At 33.9% G+C, this 20,232-nt stretch overlaps 1 protein-coding gene across 20 annotated transcripts in view; it reads right to left on the bottom strand.

Moving 5' to 3' along the window:
• Window positions 1-19,718, bottom strand: part of LOC110603855 (protein farnesyltransferase subunit beta) — a 29,309-nt gene extending 9,591 nt beyond the window's left edge. For 5 of the 20 annotated variants that reach the window (XM_021741824.2, XM_021741829.2, XM_021741830.2 and 2 more), the window contains exons 1-5: window positions 13,646-17,238; window positions 13,488-13,527; window positions 13,147-13,203; window positions 10,554-10,638; window positions 9,766-9,837 (exon numbers count right to left, since the gene is read on the bottom strand). In XM_021741824.2, the coding sequence (XP_021597516.1) occupies window positions 9,766-9,791 (26 nt within the window). In that variant the 5' untranslated portion in view covers window positions 9,792-9,837; window positions 10,554-10,638; window positions 13,147-13,203; window positions 13,488-13,527; window positions 13,646-17,238. Of the gene's footprint in view, window positions 1-9,743; window positions 9,838-10,553; window positions 10,639-13,146; window positions 13,204-13,487; window positions 13,528-13,645; window positions 17,243-18,703 lie in introns of those variants that run through there. The other 15 variants (XM_043952699.1, XM_043952698.1, XM_043952704.1 and 12 more) reach the window with 12 other exon arrangements.
• Between the last annotated feature and the right edge of the window lie 514 nt (window positions 19,719-20,232).

Consider the following 20,232-nt stretch of genomic DNA (forward strand, 5'->3'; position numbering starts at 1 on the left):
ACACTTCACACTTCATACTTCACCAAACACTTCAACACTTCGCACTCCAACCCTTCACCAAACACTTAACAAGTACCAAACAAAACATTTCAAAAACACTTTACAAGGACTTAACAAATACTAACACTTAATAAAACACTTAAAAATCACACATTACACTTAACACCTAAACACCCAAACACACAAACACTTAACCACTTCACATCACTTTACGCTTCATACTACATACTTCACACTTAAAAACAAATACTTTCACACTTCATACTTAAATAAACACTTTAACATTTAAGACTTAAACACAAACACACAAACAATTAACAAGCACTACAACTTAAACCGCACACTTCACACTTAAACACTTAACACAAACACCTTAACACCTAAATTCACAAACACTTCACACGTCAATATATACTTCACAAACAATTACACTTAACAAGCACTTAACTAACACTTACAAAACACTTCACAAATATTTAACAAATACTAACACTTGAACATCACACTTCACACTTGAAAAAACACTTTAACACTTAACTCTTAAACACACACTTTAATACTTAACACTCAACCACTTCAAATCACTTCACATCACTTTATGCTTCATACTACATACTTCACACTTAAAAACAAATACTTTAACACTTCATATTTAAATAAACACTTTAACATTTAATATTTTAGCACTTCATATTTAAATAAACACTTTAACATTTAACACCTGAACACAAACACACAAACACTTCACACTTCAAACTTCACAAACACTAACATTTAACAAGCAATACAATTTAAACTGCACACTTCACACTTAAACACTTAACACAAACATCTTAACACCTAAATACACAAACACTTCACACGTCAATAAACACTTTACACATCAATTACACTTAACAAGAACTTAACTAACACTTACAAAACACTTCATTGAACATCACACTTCACACTTGGAAAAGCACTTTAACACTTAACTCTTAAACACACACTTTAATACTTAACACTTAAGCACCCATTTTAACAAATGTTTCACAAACACTAACACTTAAGCATCACTTCACACTTTCACACTTCCAAACTTAAATACTTAACACGTTAACACACAAACACACTTGCACACTTCACACTTAAAAAATACTAATACTTAAATATCACAGTTCACACAACACACTTTCACACATAAACACTTAATTAGCTAAACACTTAACACCTAAACACACTTCCACACTTAAATACTTAACATCTTAACACACAAGCACATTTACACACTTAAGAATACTAAAACTTAAACATCACACTTCGCACGACACATTTTCACACATAAACCCTTAAGAAACACTAACACTTAACACTTAACACTTAACACTTTCACATATAAACACTTAATACTTAAACACCCTTGCACCCTTGCCACTGCACCCTGCACACACTTCAAACTTCTTCACATTACTTCACACTACACACTTCACACATAAACACCCTTGCACCACTGCATACTTCGCACTTCACAACACTTCACACTTCATACTACTTCTCGCTTCACGCTTCACGCTTCACACAACACACAATACGCATACACTTAAACACCCTTGCATCACTGCACACCTCACAACACTTCACACTTCACAATTCACACATCTTCGCACTACATCACGCCTCACGCTTCATCACACTACTATACACTTCACATTTCACACTTCACACTTCACACTTCATTCTTCACACTAATTTACACTACTTCACACTCCAACACTTCACCAAACACTTAACAAGCACCAAACAAAACATTTCAAAAACACTTTACAAGGACTTAAAAAACACCTAAACACCCAAACACACAAACACTTAATTATTTCAAATCACTTCAAATTACTTTATGCTTCATACTACATACTTCACACTTCAAAACAAATACTATAATACTTCATACTTAAATAAACACTTTAACATTTAACACCTGAACACAAACACTTCACACTTCAAACTTCACAACCACTAAAATTTAACAAACACTACAACTTAATCCGCACACTTCACACCACTTTATACTTCATACTACATATTTCACACTTAAAAACAAATACTTTAACACTTCATACTTAAATAAACACATTAACATTTAACACTTGAACACAAAGATACAGACACTTCACACTTCAAACTTCACAAATACTAACATTTAACAAGCACTACAATTTAAACCGCACACTTCATACTTAACACAAACACCTTAACACTTAAATACACAAACACTTCACCCATCAATAAATACTTCACAAACAATTACACTTAACAAGCACTTAACTAATACTTACAAAACACTTCACAAATATTTAATAAATACTAACACTTGAACATTACACTTCACACTTGAAAAAACATTTTCACACTTAACTCTTAAACACACACTTTAATACTTAACACTTAAAACACACACTTTAATACTTAACACTTAAGCACCCATTTTAACAAATGTTTCACAAACACTAACACTTAATAAAACACTTAAAAATCACACATTACACTTAACACCTAAACACCCAAACACACAAACACTTAACCACTTCACACCACTTTATACTTCATACTACATATTTCACACTTAAAAACAAATACTTTAACACTTCATACTTAAATAAACACATTTACATTTAACACCTGAACACAAAGACACAGACACTTCACACTTCAAACTTCACAAATACTAACATTTAACAAGCACTACAATTTAAACCGCACACTTCATACTTCACACAACACCTTAACACTTCACCCATCAATAAATACTTCACAAACAATTACACTTAACAAGCACTTAACTAATACTTACAAAACACTTCACAAATATTTAATAAATACTAACACTTGAACATTACACTTCACACTTGAAAAAACATTTTCACACTTAACTCTTAAACACACACTTTAATACTTAACACTTAAAACACACACTTTAATACTTAACACTTAAGCACCCATTTTAACAAATGTTTCACAAACACTAACACTTAATAAAACACTTAAAAATCACACATTACACTTAACACCTAAACACCCAAACACACAAACACTTAACCACTTCACATCACTTTACGCTTCATACTACATACTTCACACTTAAAACAAATACTTTCACACTTCATACTTAAATAAATACTTTAACATTTAACACTTAAACACAAACACACAAACAATTAACAAGCACTACAACTAACATTTACCACTTAACATTACAGACTTTCACATAAATACTTAAACACCTAAACACTTAACACTTAAACACCCTTGCACCCTTACCACTGCACCCTGCACACACTTCACACTTCACACTTAAACACCCTTGTACCACTAAATCACTTCACAACACTTCACACTCCACACTCCTTCACGCTTTACACAACACACAACGCACTTAACACTTAAACACCCTTGCAACACTACTTCACACTTCACGCTTCACACAACACAAATAATACTTAAACACCCTTGCACCACTGCACACTTCACACTTATTTACACTTCACTTCTTCACACTTCCTCAAACTACTTCACGGTTCACGCTTCACCCTTCACACTTCATCACAGTGTTACACACTTCACACTTTTTCGCACTTCTTCACACTTCGCACTTCTTCACACTTCACACTTCACACTTCACTCTTTACTCTTCACACTTCACACTTTATACTTCACACTTCACACTCCAATACTTCACCAAACACTTAACAAGCACCGAATAAAACATTTCAAAAACACTTTACAGACACTTAACAAATATTAACACTTAAAAATCACACTTTACACTTAACACCTAAACACCCAAACACACAAACACTTAACCACTTCACACCACTTTATACTTCATACTACATATTTCACACTTAAAAACAAATACTTTAACACTTCATACTTAAATAAACACATTAACATTTAACACCTGAACACAAAGACACAGATACTTCACACTTCAAACTTCACAAATACTAACATTTAACAAGCACTACAATTTAAACCGCACATTTCATACTTAACACAAACACCTTAACACTTAAATACACAAACACTTCACCCATCAATAAATACTTCACAAACATTTACACTTAACAAGCACTTAACTAACACTTACAAAACACTTCACAAATATTAAATAAATACTAACACTTGAACATCACACTTCACACTTGAAAAAGCACTTTAACACTTAACTCTTAAACACACACTTTAATACTTAACACTTAAAACACACACTTTAATACTTAACACTTAAGCACCCATTTTAACAAATGTTTCACAAACACTAACGCTTAAGCATCACACTTCACACTTTCACACTTCCAAACTTAAATACTTAACACACAAACACACTTGCACACTTCACACTTAAGAAACACTAACAATTAAACATCACACTTCACACTACAGACTTTCACATATAAACACTTAAATACCTAAACACTTAAAACCTAAACACACTTGCACACTTCCACACTTAGATACCTAAACACTTTAACAGCTAAACACACTTCCACACTTCCACACGTAAATACTTAACACCTTAACACACAAACACACTTAAAAATACTAACACTTAAACATCACATTCACACTACACACTTTCACATGAACTCTTAAGAAACACTAACATTTAACACTAGACACTTTCACACATAAACACCTAAACACCTAAACACCCTTGCACCCTTGCCACTGCACCCTGCACACTCTTCACACTTCACACTTCGCACTTCTTCATACTTTACACTTCACGCTTCACACTTCACACTACTTCACACGACACTGCATACTTCACACTTCACACTTCACAACACTTCACACTTCACACTACTTCACGCTTCACACTACTTCACGCTTCACACAACACACATAACACTTAAACATCACTGCACACTTCACACCTCACACTTTTTCACACCACTTCACGCTTCATCACACTACTACACACTTCAGCCTTCACACTACTTCACACTTCAAACTTCACCAAACACTTCAACACTACACACTGCAACACTTAACCAAACACTTAACAAGCACCGAACAAAACATTTCAAAAACACTTTACAAGGACTTAACAAATTTTAACACTTAAAAAAACACTTAAAAATCACATTTCACACTTAACACCTAAACACCCAAACACACAAACACTTAACCACTTCACATCACTTTACGCTTCATACTAACACTTAAAAAAACACTTAAAAATCACACTTAACACCAAAACGCACAAACACTTAACTACTTCAAACCAGTTCACATTACCTTATGCTTCATACTATATACTTCACACTTAAAAACAAATACTTTAACACTTCATACTTAAATAAACACTTTAACATTTAACACCTGAACACTTGAACACAAACACACAAACACTTCACACTTCAAACTTCACAAACACTAACATTTAACAAACACTACAACTTACACCGCACACTTCACACTTAAACACATAACACAAACACCTTAACACCTAAATAAACAAACACCTCACACATCAATAAACACTTCACACGTCAATTACATTTAAAAGCATTTAACAGTTACAAAACGCTTCACAAATATTTAACAATCACTAACACTTGAACATCATATTTCACACTTAAAAAAGCACTTTAACACTTAACTCTAAAACACACACTTTAATACATAACACTTAAGCACCCATTTTAACAAATGTTTCACAAACACTAACACTTAAGCATCACACCTCACACTTTCACACTTCCAAACTTAAATACTTAACACACAAACACACTTGCACACTTCACACTTAAAAAACACTAACACTTACACATTACACTTCACACTTTCACAATTAAACATTTAAATACCTAAACACTTAATACTTCCACACTTAAATACCTAAATACTTAACACCTAAACACACATGCACACTTCCACACTTAAATACTTAACACCTTAACTCACAAGCACATTTACACATTTAAGAACACTAACACTTAAATGTCACACTTCACACTACACACTTTCACACATAAAACCTTAAGAAACACTAACACTTAACACTACACACTGCACACTTTCACACATAAACACTTAACACTTAAACACCCTTGCAGCCTTGCCACTGCACCCTGCACACACTTCACACTTATTCACACTACTTCACACTTTACACTTCACACTTCACACTACTTTACACTTAAACACTCTGCACACTGCATAGTTCACACTTTACATTACTTCACACTTTACATTACTTCACACTTCACATTACTTCACACTTCACAACACTTCACGCTACTTCACGCTTCACACAACACATAACACACATAACACTTAAACACCCTTGCACTGCTGCACACTTCACACTACTCCACACTTCACAATTCACACATTTTCACATTACTTCACGCTTCACACTTTATCGCACAACTACACACTTCACACTTCATTCTTCATTACTTTGCACTACTTCACACTTCACATTTCACACTTGTACACTTCACCAAACACCGAAAAAACATTTCAAAAACACTTTACAAGTACTTAAAAATATTAACACTTAAAAAAAGACTTAAAAATCACACTTCACACTTAATATCTAAACATCCAAGCACCCAAACACTTAACTACTTCAAACCACTTCACATTACTTTATACTTCATACTACATACTTCAAACTTAAAAACAAATACTTTAACACTTCATACTTAAATAATCAGTTTAACATTTAACACCTAAACACAAACACACTTCACACTTTAAACTTCCCGAACACTAATATTTAACAAGCACTACAACTTAAATCGCACACTTCACACTTAAACACTTAACACAAACACCTTAACACCTAAATACACAAACACTTCACACGTCAATTACAATTAACAAGCACTTAAATAACACTTACAAACCACTTCACAAATATTTAACAAGCACTAACACTTAAACATCACACTTCGCACTTGAAATAACACTTTTGCACTTAACTCTTAAACACAAACTTTAATACCTAACACTTAACTACCTACTTTAACAAATGTTTCACAAACAATAACACTTAAGCATCACACTTCACACTTTCATACTTAAATACTTAACACCTTAACACAAACAAACACACTTGCATACTTCACACTTAAGAAACACTAACACTTAAACATCACACTTCACACTATACGCTTTTACACATAAACACTTAAATACCTAAACACACTTGCACATTTCCACTGTTAAATACCTAAACATTTAAAACTTAAATACACTTCCACACTTAAATAATTAACACCTTAACACACAAACACACTTAAAAATACTAACACTTAAACATCACACTTCAAAGTATACACTTTCACGCATAACCCTTAAAAAACACTAACAATTAACACTAGACACTTTTACACATAAACACTTAAACACCTAAACACCTAAACACTTAAACACCCTTGCCACTGCACCCTGTGCACACTTCACGCTTCACACTTCTTCACACTACTTCACACTTTACACTGCTTCACACTTCACACTACTTCACACTACACACTTCTTCACACTTCACGCTTCTTCACACTTCACGCTTCTTCACACTCCACACTCCACACTCTAATACTTCACCAAACACTTAACAAGCACCGAACAAACATTTCAAAAACACTTTACAAAAACTTAAAAATCACAATTCACACTTAACACCTAAACGCCCAAAGACACAAACACTTAACCACTTCAAACCACTTCAAACAACTTTATGCTTCGTACTACATACTTCACACTTAAAAACAAATACTTTAACACTTCATACTTAAATAAACACTTTAACATTTAACACATGAATACAAATACACAAACACTTTACATTTCAAACTTCACAAACACTAACATTTAACAAGCACTACAACTTAAACCACACACTTCACACTTAAACACTTAACACAAACACCTTAACACCTAAATACACAAACACTTCACACGTCAATTACACTTAAGAAGCACTTAATTAACACTTACAAAACACTTTACAAATATTTAACAAACACTAAAACTTAAACAATACACTTCACACTTGAAAAAGCACTTTAACACTCAACTCTTAAACACACTTTAATACTTAACACTTAAGCACCCACTTAACAAATATTTCACAAACACTAACGCATCACACTTCACACTTTCACACTTCCAAACTTAAATACCTAACACCTTAACACACAAACACACTTGCACACTTCACACTTAAGAAACACTAACACTTAAACATCACACTTCACACTACATACTTTCACACATAAACACTTAAACACCTAAACACCTAACACCTAAACACCTAAACACACTTGCACACTTCCACACTTAAATACTTAACACCCCAACACATAAACACACTTACACACTTCACAGTTAAGAACACTAACACTTAAACATCACACTACACACTTTCATACATAACCCTTAAAAAACACTAACACTTAACACTTAACACTACACACTTTCACATAAATACTTAAACACCTAAACTCTTAATACTTAAACACCCTTGCACCCTTGCCACTGCAGCCTGCACACAATTCACACTACTTCACACATTACACTTCACACACTTCGCACTACTTCACACTATTTCACACTTAACACTACTTCACACTTCACATTTTACACTACTTCACATTTCACACTATTTCACACTTCACACTACACACTTAAACACCCTTATAACACTGCATCATTTCACACTACTTCACGCCTCACACAACACACAACACACTTTAACACCATTGCAACACTACTTCACACTTCACACTTTACACTACTTCACACTTCACACTATTTCACACTATTTCAAACTTGACACTACATACTTAAACACCCTTATAGCACTCCATCATTTCACACTACTTCACGCTTCACACAACAGACAACACACAACACACTTTTACACCCTTGCAACACTACTTCACACTTCACACTTCTTCATACTTCACACTTCACACTACTTCACGCTTCACGCTGCACACTTAAACACCCTTGTACCACTTCACACTTCACAACACTTCACACTTCACACTTCACACTTCACACTACTTCACTTCTTCAAACTACTTCACGCTTCATCCTTCACGCTTCATCACAGTACTACACACTTCACAGTTCACACTTCTTCACACTTCTTCACACTTCACACTTCACACTTCACAAGAAGTTAGCTAGCTGATGATTCTTTCTGGACAGTTTTAAACATCACACTTCACACAAGAACACTTAACACCGTAACACCTAAATACACAAACACACAAACAGCTCACACTTCACACTTCAATAAACACTTCACAAACAATTATACTTAACAAGCACTTAGCTATTACTTGCAAAACACTTCACAAGCAAACAGTTAATAAACACTAACATTTAAACAAACACTTAAATATCACACTTCACGGCACTTCACAATTCACACTTCACACTTAAAAAAACACTTTAACACTTAACACTTAAACACACACTTTAATTCTTAACACTTCAACACATTAACACCTAAACACCCCAACATACCAACACTAATTGATTTTAGATGTATTATTCCTAGAGAACTCACACTTATATTATAATATAGAAACGAGGCTTATGCAAGTCTATAATTTGTATGAATAAAACTACATTTCAAAAACATGTTTAAACGCAAAACAAAATTTAAATATTTAAATATTAAAAAAATCATCTCCATGCCCCACTTAAATAATATATAGAAGAAAAAACTCTATTACTGCAATAAGAATTAGAAGGCACCCGTCAAGTTTTGGCTTCCTCTTCATCTACTGCCAATACATTGTTGCGCAGTGCCAATTGTGCTTCTTCCACCTGCATGAAGGCATAGGAATCGTGAAAAAACTACATAATAAGACGCAAAAAGAAAATGATCTTTCAATGCAACTTCTAAAAGAGTACTTGTACTCCAACCACATCTAAAACAGGTACAAGGCAGACATAAGTCGAGCAAAAGTTAGTAGGTCCTCAAACAAAAGAGTGATTTATGAGAAGACAGAGATCAACTGCAAAAATAAACTAGAGCACTCAAATTGCATCATCATATGAATTTATAAATTCATATGCTCGTACCAACTCAATATGAGAACTGTCCTAAAACCTCAATAAATGGCATGGACTCAAAATCTCCAGCAAGCATGAAAGTTGGTTGTAACAAAAAGAAAACTTTGAAAATAAATGTTCATGTCATTTATTATAAGTGTACCTATAATGCCATCTAATTCAATGACACACACATCAGTAGGTCTGGACATGCCTTCCACTGGCATCATTGCTACACGTTCAATCCATTTTTACTAGCATCTATAACATGAGGAACAACCTACAGGTTGCAAGAATACACAAAGGGCATAAAGCTATTGCAAGCCACAGTGGCTGATGGGTTCAGCAGTGGATAAATACCTAGACAGTTATTAACATGCAAAAAAGAAAAAGAAATTATTAACAAGAAGCCAGCTAGCTAACAATTCTTTCTGGTTTCTCCTAGCATCAGACACAAAAATAATCAAAAGAGTGAAAGTTAAGCTTACCTGATAAATTTCTTCAGTACTGATATCATTGTCTCTTCTCAACTTGATATCCAGAAAATTCATAATTTTCAATGTCCAAGTTCACCTTTCAAACAATAAAAAAATGTCATTTTCTTCTCAACTTTGTAAGCTGTGATGCATTCAAACCGATAATCAATACAGATGGTTAAAAAAAATGGTAGTTGAAAATTACTCAGGTTTTAGGAATTATAAATAAAGGAAATCAGAAAGTCCTGTACCTACAGAATAAAATAAAAAAAGCACATCAAAAAAAATGAACTACAAACATGAAAAAATAATTATGATCACAAATTGCAAAATCAACCATTTATATATGGATTTCTCTATAATATCAACACAAAAAAGAATATTTACTTTTTTTTTCTTTTTCTTAAAAGAGGAAATAGGAAGGAAAAGAAAGAGACCTATTTGGATGAAAGTAACACGAAGATCACAGGCCTTAAAAATCAACTACTAACTACTAACCACTAAACCCTAATCCTAACCGTAACCCCACACTAACCCTAACACTTCATAGACACTTAACAAACACTTAACAAACACTAACACTTGAACAAACATTTAAACATCACACGCAAACTTCACACTTAAGTGTTTGTACAAACACTTCACAAACACTTAACAAACACACAAAAAACAGTTAATAAATACTTTAACAAACACTTCACAAACACTAACACTTAAACATCACACTACAAACAGAAAATCAGAAAATCCTGCATCTATAGAATAAAATCAAAAAAGCACATGAAAAAAAAATAAATTGCAAACAGGAAAAAATAATTATGATCATAAATTGCAAAATCTACCTTTTGTATATAAATTTCTCTATAATATCAACATAAAAAATAGTGTTTACTTTTTTTTCCTTTTTCTTAAAAGAGGAAGAAGGAAGGAAGTGAAAAAGACATATCTAGATGAAAGTAACACGAAGACCAGACCTTAAAAATCAACTACTAACCACTAACCCCTAACCCTAACCGTAACACAACACTAATACTAATACTTCATAAACATTTAACAAACACTAACACTTAAACAAACATTTAAACATCACACGTAAATTTCACACTTCAGTGTATGTACAAACACTTAATAAACACTCAAGAAGCACTTAATAAACACGCACTTTCACATTTAAACACCTTTCACATTTGAACACCTGGAAACCTTAATACACAAACACACTCACACACACTTCACACTTAACAAACACTAACACTTAAACATCACACTTTCACACTTAAACACTTAACACCTTAACACATAAACGCATAATCGCACAAACACACTCACACTTCACACTTCAACATACACTTCACATAACAAGCACTTAACAAAACACTTACACACTTCACAAGAATTTAACAAATACTAACACTTAACAAGCACTTAACAAAACACTTACACACTTCACAAGAACTTAACAAATACTAACACTTAACAAGCACTAATTCTTAAATAAACAATTAAACATGACTGTTCCCACTTAACACCTATACACCCAAACATCCAAACACTTCAACACTTCACACCACTTTACACTTCAAACTACACACTTCACACTTAACACTTAAAAACAAACACGTAACACTTAAATAAACACTTTAACATTTAACACCTTAACACAAACACATCACAGTTCATAAGCACTAACACTTAACAAACACTACAACTTAAACATCACACTTCACACATAAACACTTAACACCTTAACACTAACACCTTAAGACCTAAACACACATAACACTTCACACTTCCATAAACACTTCACAAACAATTGCACTTAACTAACACTTACAAAACACTTCACAAACAGTTAACAAACACTAACCCTTAAACATCACACTTCACACTTGAAAAAACGCTTTAACACTTAACACTTAAACACACACTTTAACAATAACACTTAAGCACCCACTTTAACACTTCACACGTAACACATAAACGCACACTTTAACACTTAACGCTTCAACTCCTTAACATCTAAACACTTAAACATCCAAACACTCCAACACACCAACACTAATTGATTTTAGATGAACTATTCCTAGATAACTCATATTTATATTATAGTATAGAAAAGAAGCTTATCCAAGTATATAATTTGTATGAATAAAATTAGATTTCAAAAACATGTTTAAATGAAAAACAAAATTTAAAAGAAAAACATCATCCTGTCCCACTCTACTAATATATAACAATAAGAAACTCTATTACTTCAATAAAAATTAGAAAGAATCAATCAAGTTTTGGCTTCCTTTTCATCTACTGCCAATATATTATTGTGTAGTGCCAACTGTGCTTTTTTTACCTGCATGAAGACATAGGAATCATGAAAAAGCTACATAATAAGATGGACAAAAAAAATAATCTTCCAATGCAACTTCTAAAAGAGTACATGTACCCCAACCACATTTAAAATAGGTACGAGGCACACATGAGTCCAGCAAAAGTTAGTAGATCCTCAAACAAAAAAGTCATTTATGAGAAGACAGAGATCAACTACAAAAATAAGCTAGAACACTCAAATTGCATCATCATATGAATTTATAAATGCATATGCTCTTACCAACTGAATATGAGAACTGCCCTAGAATCTCGATAAATGGCATGGACTCAAAATCTCCTGCAAGCATGAAAGCTGGTTGTAACAAATAGAAAACTCTGAAAATATATGTTCCTGTATTGTAAGTGTACTTGTAGTGCCACCCAATTCAATGACACACACATCAGTAGGTCCAGACATGCGGTCCAGACATGCCTTCCACTGGTTTCATTGCTACGCATTCAATCCATTTATGAATAGCATCTATAACATGAGGAACAACCTACAGGTTGCAACAATACAAAAAGGGGATGGATAGCTATTGCAAGCCACAGTGGCTGATGGGTTCAGCATTAAACAAATACCTTGACAGTTTTTTCAGATAATCTCCCCTTCTTTCCTTATCTATAACATGAAAAAAGAAAAAACAATTATTAACAAGTCAGCTAGCTGATGATTCTATCTGGTTTCTCCAAGCAGAAGACACAAAAATAATCAAAAGGGATGTGCAAGTTAACCTTACCTCGTAAGTTATTCCAGCAATGATAACATTGTCTCTTGTAAACTTGATATCCAGAAAATTCAAAATTTCCAATGTCCAAATTCACCTTTCAAACAACAGAAAAAAATGGTCATTTTCTTCCCAACCTTTTAAGCCGTGATGCTTTCTAAACAATAATCAATAGAGATAGTAAAAGAATTATAGTTGAAAATTACTTGATTTTTAGAAATTATATACAAAAGAAATCAAAAAGTTCCACATCTACAGAATAAAATAAAAAAAGCACATGAAAAAAAATGAAATGCAAACAGAAAAAAATAATTATGATCATAAATTACAAAATCCACCTTTTTTATATGGATTTATCAACATAAAAAAAATATTTACTCTTTTTCCTTTTTCTTAAAAGAGGAAGAAGGAAGAGGAAGAGACTTATCTGAATGAAAGTAACACGAAGACTGCAGGCCTTAAGAATCAACCACTAATCCTAACCCTAACCATAACACTTCATAAACACTTAACAAACACCTCAAAAACACTTAACATACAGTAAACACTTGAAGTCACACGTAAACTTCACACTTAAGTGTTTGTACAATCACTTAGTAGGCACTTAAAAAAAAGTTAACAAGTACTTTAACAAACACTTCACAAACACTTAACAAACACTAGCACTTAAGCATCACACTTCACACTTTTACACTTAAACACTTAACACACAAACACACTTCAAAATTACCAAACACTAACACTTAAACATCACACTTCCACACTTAAACAATTAAGCACTTAAAACCTTAACACCTAAACACACAAACACACTTGCACACTTATACACTTCAACAAACACTTACACGTAACAAGAACTTAACAAAACACTTCAAACACACTGCACAAGGACTTAACGAATACTAACATTTAACAAACAGCAACACTTAAATATCACACTTCACACTTAACACCTAAACACCCAAACACACAAGCACTTTAACACTTCGCACTTAAGTATTTGTACAATCACTTAACAAGCACTCAAAAAATAGTTAATAAGTACTTTAACAAACACTAAAACTTAAGCATCACACTTCACACTTTCACACTTAAACACTTAACATCTTAACACACAAACACACTCACACACTTCAAACTTACCAAACACTAACACTTAAACATCACACTTCCACACTTCCACACTTAAACAATTAAACACTTCGCACCACTTTACACTTCACACTGAGACAAACACTTTAACATTTAACACCTTAACACTTCACACGCTTCACACTTCACACGCTTCATACTTAAACAAACAATAACATTTAACACTTAAACACACACTTTAACACCTTAACACCCAAACAACACACTAACACCCCAACACTAACACTAATTGATTTTAGATGTACTATTCCTAGAGAACTCACATTTCTATTATAATATAAAAATGAGGCTTATCCAAGTATGTAGTATAGAAATGAGGCTTATACATAATATAAACGCAAATGAACATAATATGAGTTTTGACAAACAAAAACCAAGCATAAAACAGAAATTTGAGACTATACCCAACACTCAGACAGATTTCTCAGCCAAACGGGAGGAGCTGCTGGATTCGCGAAGATGAGGACGAGGCCAAGTGTGGAGCGGTAGGGTTGTTCATAAGCTGATTTGGATAAAATTTATATCCAAACCAACTTGATCCAAACATAGATTAAATTTGGCAATTTTTTCAAGTGAACCGACCCAACCCAACAGCAACCATTTGATGGATTCGGTGGGTTGGTTGAATTTTATTCGCTGATTGCAAGGCTCGCTGTCAACACACCATTACATTTTTTGAGGGAATTTAAATGTTAATAACACTAAATTACATTTTTTTTAGAATAACATAAAATACATTAAACTAATATTAAAAAATTAATTTGCCACATATTATCATATTTAAAATATATATAATAGGGAGATTTACTATTTAATCCCTAGATATTGCCATTATTTACAAGTCAGTCCCTATATTTTCAAAACCCTATTAAAACGTCTCTCTCTTTTATTTCCATTAAAAAAAGAGTCCTTCCAGGCCATTTTTTACTCCGACCGTTGAAATCCTAATAAGAAGAGAGAAAAATTATAAAACCCTGAATTGCCCTTCTAGCCAAAGAGAATCGAATCGCCACCTTCTCCTCCACCACTCGTGCCACTCAAATCGCCGACCTCAGACCACCCTTGAAGGTGTAGGGCAAAACAAGAGGTGTCTTTCTATTGAGCAGAGGAGGTAAGAAGCGCAGCGAGAAAAGGAGGATGCAGATGAGGCAATTGAGAAGAGGAGATGACTCCGCATGGTGGGACTCGAGCTTAAATCTCCGATAGTGGCGGCGCGTTCAATGGAAGATGGCTTAGGTGGATGCAAATGAGGGAACAGATGGAAAAGCGTCCAAGCTTTCGTGGGGCACTTGAGAAACAGAAGAATTTTCGAGCTGCGATGGAGAGGAGCTTAGTTTTATTGGTGGTGGTGAGAGGAAGAAGAGTAAGGAGTCACTTCGAAAGCGAGTTGGCTCACAAATTCATTTGGCAGCTCGAGCAGGGAATTTGAGTAGAGTTAAGGAGATTCTTCAGAACTGTGATGGTAATGATGCCTGTCCGCGAAAGAAAAATCGAGGAATGCCCTTCTCTTGTTTGCCGTCACCATTTTCCTTTCTCTCTCCACCACTTTGTCACACTCACACCACTACTATACCTTACTTCTCAACCCTCTCCCTATCCAGCCCATCCTCTCCGATTACCAAGCAGAAACGCTCACCGCCACCGAAACAAACCCAACGGAGTCCACCTTCTCCGTTCAGTTGCATCACATTGACGCATTATCCTTGAACAAAACCCCACAGGAACTCTTCAGCCTGAGGCTCAACCGCGATTCTTCGCGAGTCAATTTTCTGTCCTCTCTTGCCACCTCAGCCGCAGCAGCTAGTGGACGGGCCGCAGGTGGGTTTAGCAGCTCCGCAATTTTTGGTCCGGCTCAAGGTAGCGTGAATACTTGACGCACATAGGCGTGGGTACCCCACCCAAGTACGTGGCAACGACAATGAAGGGTTGCCCATTGGTGCTGCTGCCGACTTCTTGTGATTTGGCCGGGGAAGATTGCCATTTCCCTCTCAAAGTGGTCGCCGGATGTTTTAATAGGGGTGAGAATTAATTTAGAAGTTAAGGGTAATTTACTCTTTTCTCAATGAAAAGGCGGCGAAAATGGATGAAAGGACTACATGGTTAACCGAGGTAAAATTGAGAGATGTTTTAGTAGATTTCTTAAAATGCAGGGACTGCCTCGATAATAATGACAAAATCCAGGGATTAAATAGTAAATCTCCCTATATAATAATATGATAATTATGTTTTAAAATACTAAAAGAAATAGACTTTTTAAATATTACATTCTCTCAAATAGTCTTCTCTTGCCAAATAATTAAAAAAGCAACAAAACTACAAATTATATAAACTAAATGTTTCTAAATTCTTCATACTGCTACTTTCTGACTATTGTTGAGATAACTCTGGAGATTTTGAAAATAAAAAATATGGAAAATACACATTAGATAAATGTAAGTGCAAAAAAATATGGACTGCCTCATTTTAAATTTTCATCAATAAAAAAAAATATTTATCGATCAAATAAAATATCAGTATAAAGTTATATTTTTTAACTTTTATTTAATAAGAAAATCACTAAATTATTTTTCATAACTATGTTACTAAATAGAGTTTAGTTTGACTCAGACTGTTCACTAGATACAGTAACTTTTATGGAGAAAGCAAGATAATAATATTCAAATTTCAAAATCGCATAATTAAAATTTCTATAAATACTGGTCAATTTTTACCACTTATAAATATGAAGTCAATTCTCTTTTAATTAGATAAATGTAAGTGCAATACTTAAAAAAAGAATATAAATTACTGCTACCAGCAAAAAAAAAAGTATAAGAAAATTATTGACAATAGATAGGTAAAACAAGAGTAAAAAGTAGACTTCCACCAAAAAAATCATTCAATCTATAAAACAGCATTTGTTTTTTTATAAACTCTCCATATGATTGCTCTATTCAGGATACGTATATTACAAAAAGTTGACTGAGATTACAAACTAGGGGCAGCATCTATCAAAATTTTACTGGGCGTATTCTCTCCTTTTCAATATTTCAAACTATTAGTTTAAGTATCTTAATTAGCCTATCATTGAAAATTTTGATCTTCATTCTCTCATTTTCATAGGAGTACTTGATTTTCACCTTTGATTACTTAAAAGGCACAAATTGTGGTGTGCCCATGCTTCGAGTTGTTGAATAGTTTTTCAGCTTTCAAGATCCAAAACTCGGACAAGCATGAGTGATGATTCTAATTATTACATATTAATGGGTCTACACTCGATAAGGAGGGTACTCAAAACAATATTTTGATCAGCACCAAAACCTTGCCCTCCTAAAGAGGATGATGGGAAAATCTTTATGGGTAATTATCATGAAAATTTTATAGAAATAGTTGCACCAAATGTTAAAATATGATCTAAAACAGACTCTAGGAAGAGCAAACAGTAAGCCAATGACCCACTTATGAAAAAAATAAATAAATAAGGAATGGACTGTAAAGGTCTCATGCTCCATCACTAGTTAAAACATTTGAAGCTCATAAATTCAGTAACACAAAGACAGAAAATACAGTGGTAACTAGAAAGATATAATCCACTGAAACTTCAGGAATATGTGTAGGTCTCACAGTGACATTGCTAGAGATTACTTTATCATATAATTTTTCAAATGAAATAGTTTACAAATACTTACTGAGTGAGGGAATCAATTCAATAATCCATTACAAATGTGACAATCAGCTAATATGACCTAGAAACAGACTTCTTAGAAAACTAAGATTATTGAAATATTGCGCCAGCCAACCAACCAAGATTTATTCTAGTGTGCTAAATTAAATAGAAACTTACTCTGAAGAGAACAATAAATTTGACATGCAAATGCAAAATATGTAAGAAAATGAAACTACAGTAACAGAAACAATGAGAGAAAAGGAGCAAATTGCCTGTAAGGCGATCGGCGTACACTAGTATCTAGAGGCTTTATTGGCGATCGCAGGAAGTCTTTAGAGTGGAGCGTCCGCCATAATGAGTCGTTTTCCAAGATTGGAAGATCGCAGATATGAGATGACAAAGATGTTCGGGTTAGAAGCTCTCTAATCAGGTTTTAACTGGATAATTCCCAACCAACCAAGAAAATGGAAGACTTTGAGTAAAATAGTTCAATCCGAACCAATTCTACATTGAAACCAAAATTATCGGATTGGTTTTGGTTGGATTAGTGGGATTGGTCGGGTTGGACCAAATTTCGAACAGCTCTAAGACAGTGGTTCAGGGAGATGAAGGGGAGGTCGCCGGCAGGGTTTGTGGCTAAGAGGCTGCCGGCGGGTGTTCTTGGTTGGTGCGAGCGGGAGATAGAAATGGTGGAAATACACACAGCAGAGTAACATGGGTTTGTCGGGGAGAGCTGGGCATTGGATTATGGAGAGGGAGCTGCAGAAGGAGATGGGAAATGGGGATTTCGCTATGAAGGGGAAGGTGGGTCTATTGGGAGAGTCGGTGGAGAGGATGCAATGGAAGGGGCTGTGTTGGACTGAGGATGGATTCTGATGATGGGTTGCCGACTTAGAAGAAGGAAGGAGAGGGACTGGGAACGATAGGGATCTGTGTGGCGTGAAACTTCATGGATCGAAGCTCCTGGTTGAAAGAGAGGGAGGCTGTGCCGAGAGAAGAAGAAGAGAGCGGAGGGAATGAGAGGGAGATTGTGCCGAGGGAAGAAGAAGAGAGCGGAGGGAATGAGAGGAAGAGAGCGGAGGGAATGACAACAAGGACGCTATATATAGAGAAATTAAAATCTTCCTAAAGAACTTCCTCATCAACGGTAAAATTGAGGGGTTTTAAAATCCGAAGCAACTGCTGTGAGATGAAGAAACTGACGGTGAGAGAGAGGGATGCAAGAGGATGAGTTATAAGTGAGAAGAAGAAACTGACGGTGAGAGAAGGACTCGTTGAGAAAGGAGAGTGAAAGGGGGTGTTAATTCTTCAATTAGAGAATAATCATGAAATTATGAAATATTAACTAGCAAAATTTTAAATGGATGTATGCTTTAATTAAAAATATATGGATATATTTTAATTAATTAAATAAAACTATAATAATTATCTGAATTTATTTAATTATTCATAAAAATAGTTAAGATTATTAAAATTATTTTCTTTAAAAAATATATATCTCAAGTTCAAAACTAATAAGAGATTGCACCTCATTTTAAATTTTCATCAATAAAAAAAAATATTTATCAGTATAAATTTATATTTTTTAACCCTTATTTAATAAGAAAATCTATAAATTATTTTTCATAACTATATTACTAAATAGAGTTTGATTTGACTCAAACTGTCCATTAAACACAGTAGCTTTTATGGAGAAAGCAATATAAGAATATTCAAATTTCAAAATCGTATAACTAAAGTTTCTATAAATATAAGTCAATTTTTACCATTTATAAATATGAAGTCAATTCTCTTTTTATTT

Source organism: Manihot esculenta, chromosome 17 (assembly GCF_001659605.2).
Source record: "Manihot esculenta cultivar AM560-2 chromosome 17, M.esculenta_v8, whole genome shotgun sequence".
Lineage (NCBI taxonomy): Eukaryota > Viridiplantae > Streptophyta > Magnoliopsida > Malpighiales > Euphorbiaceae > Manihot > Manihot esculenta.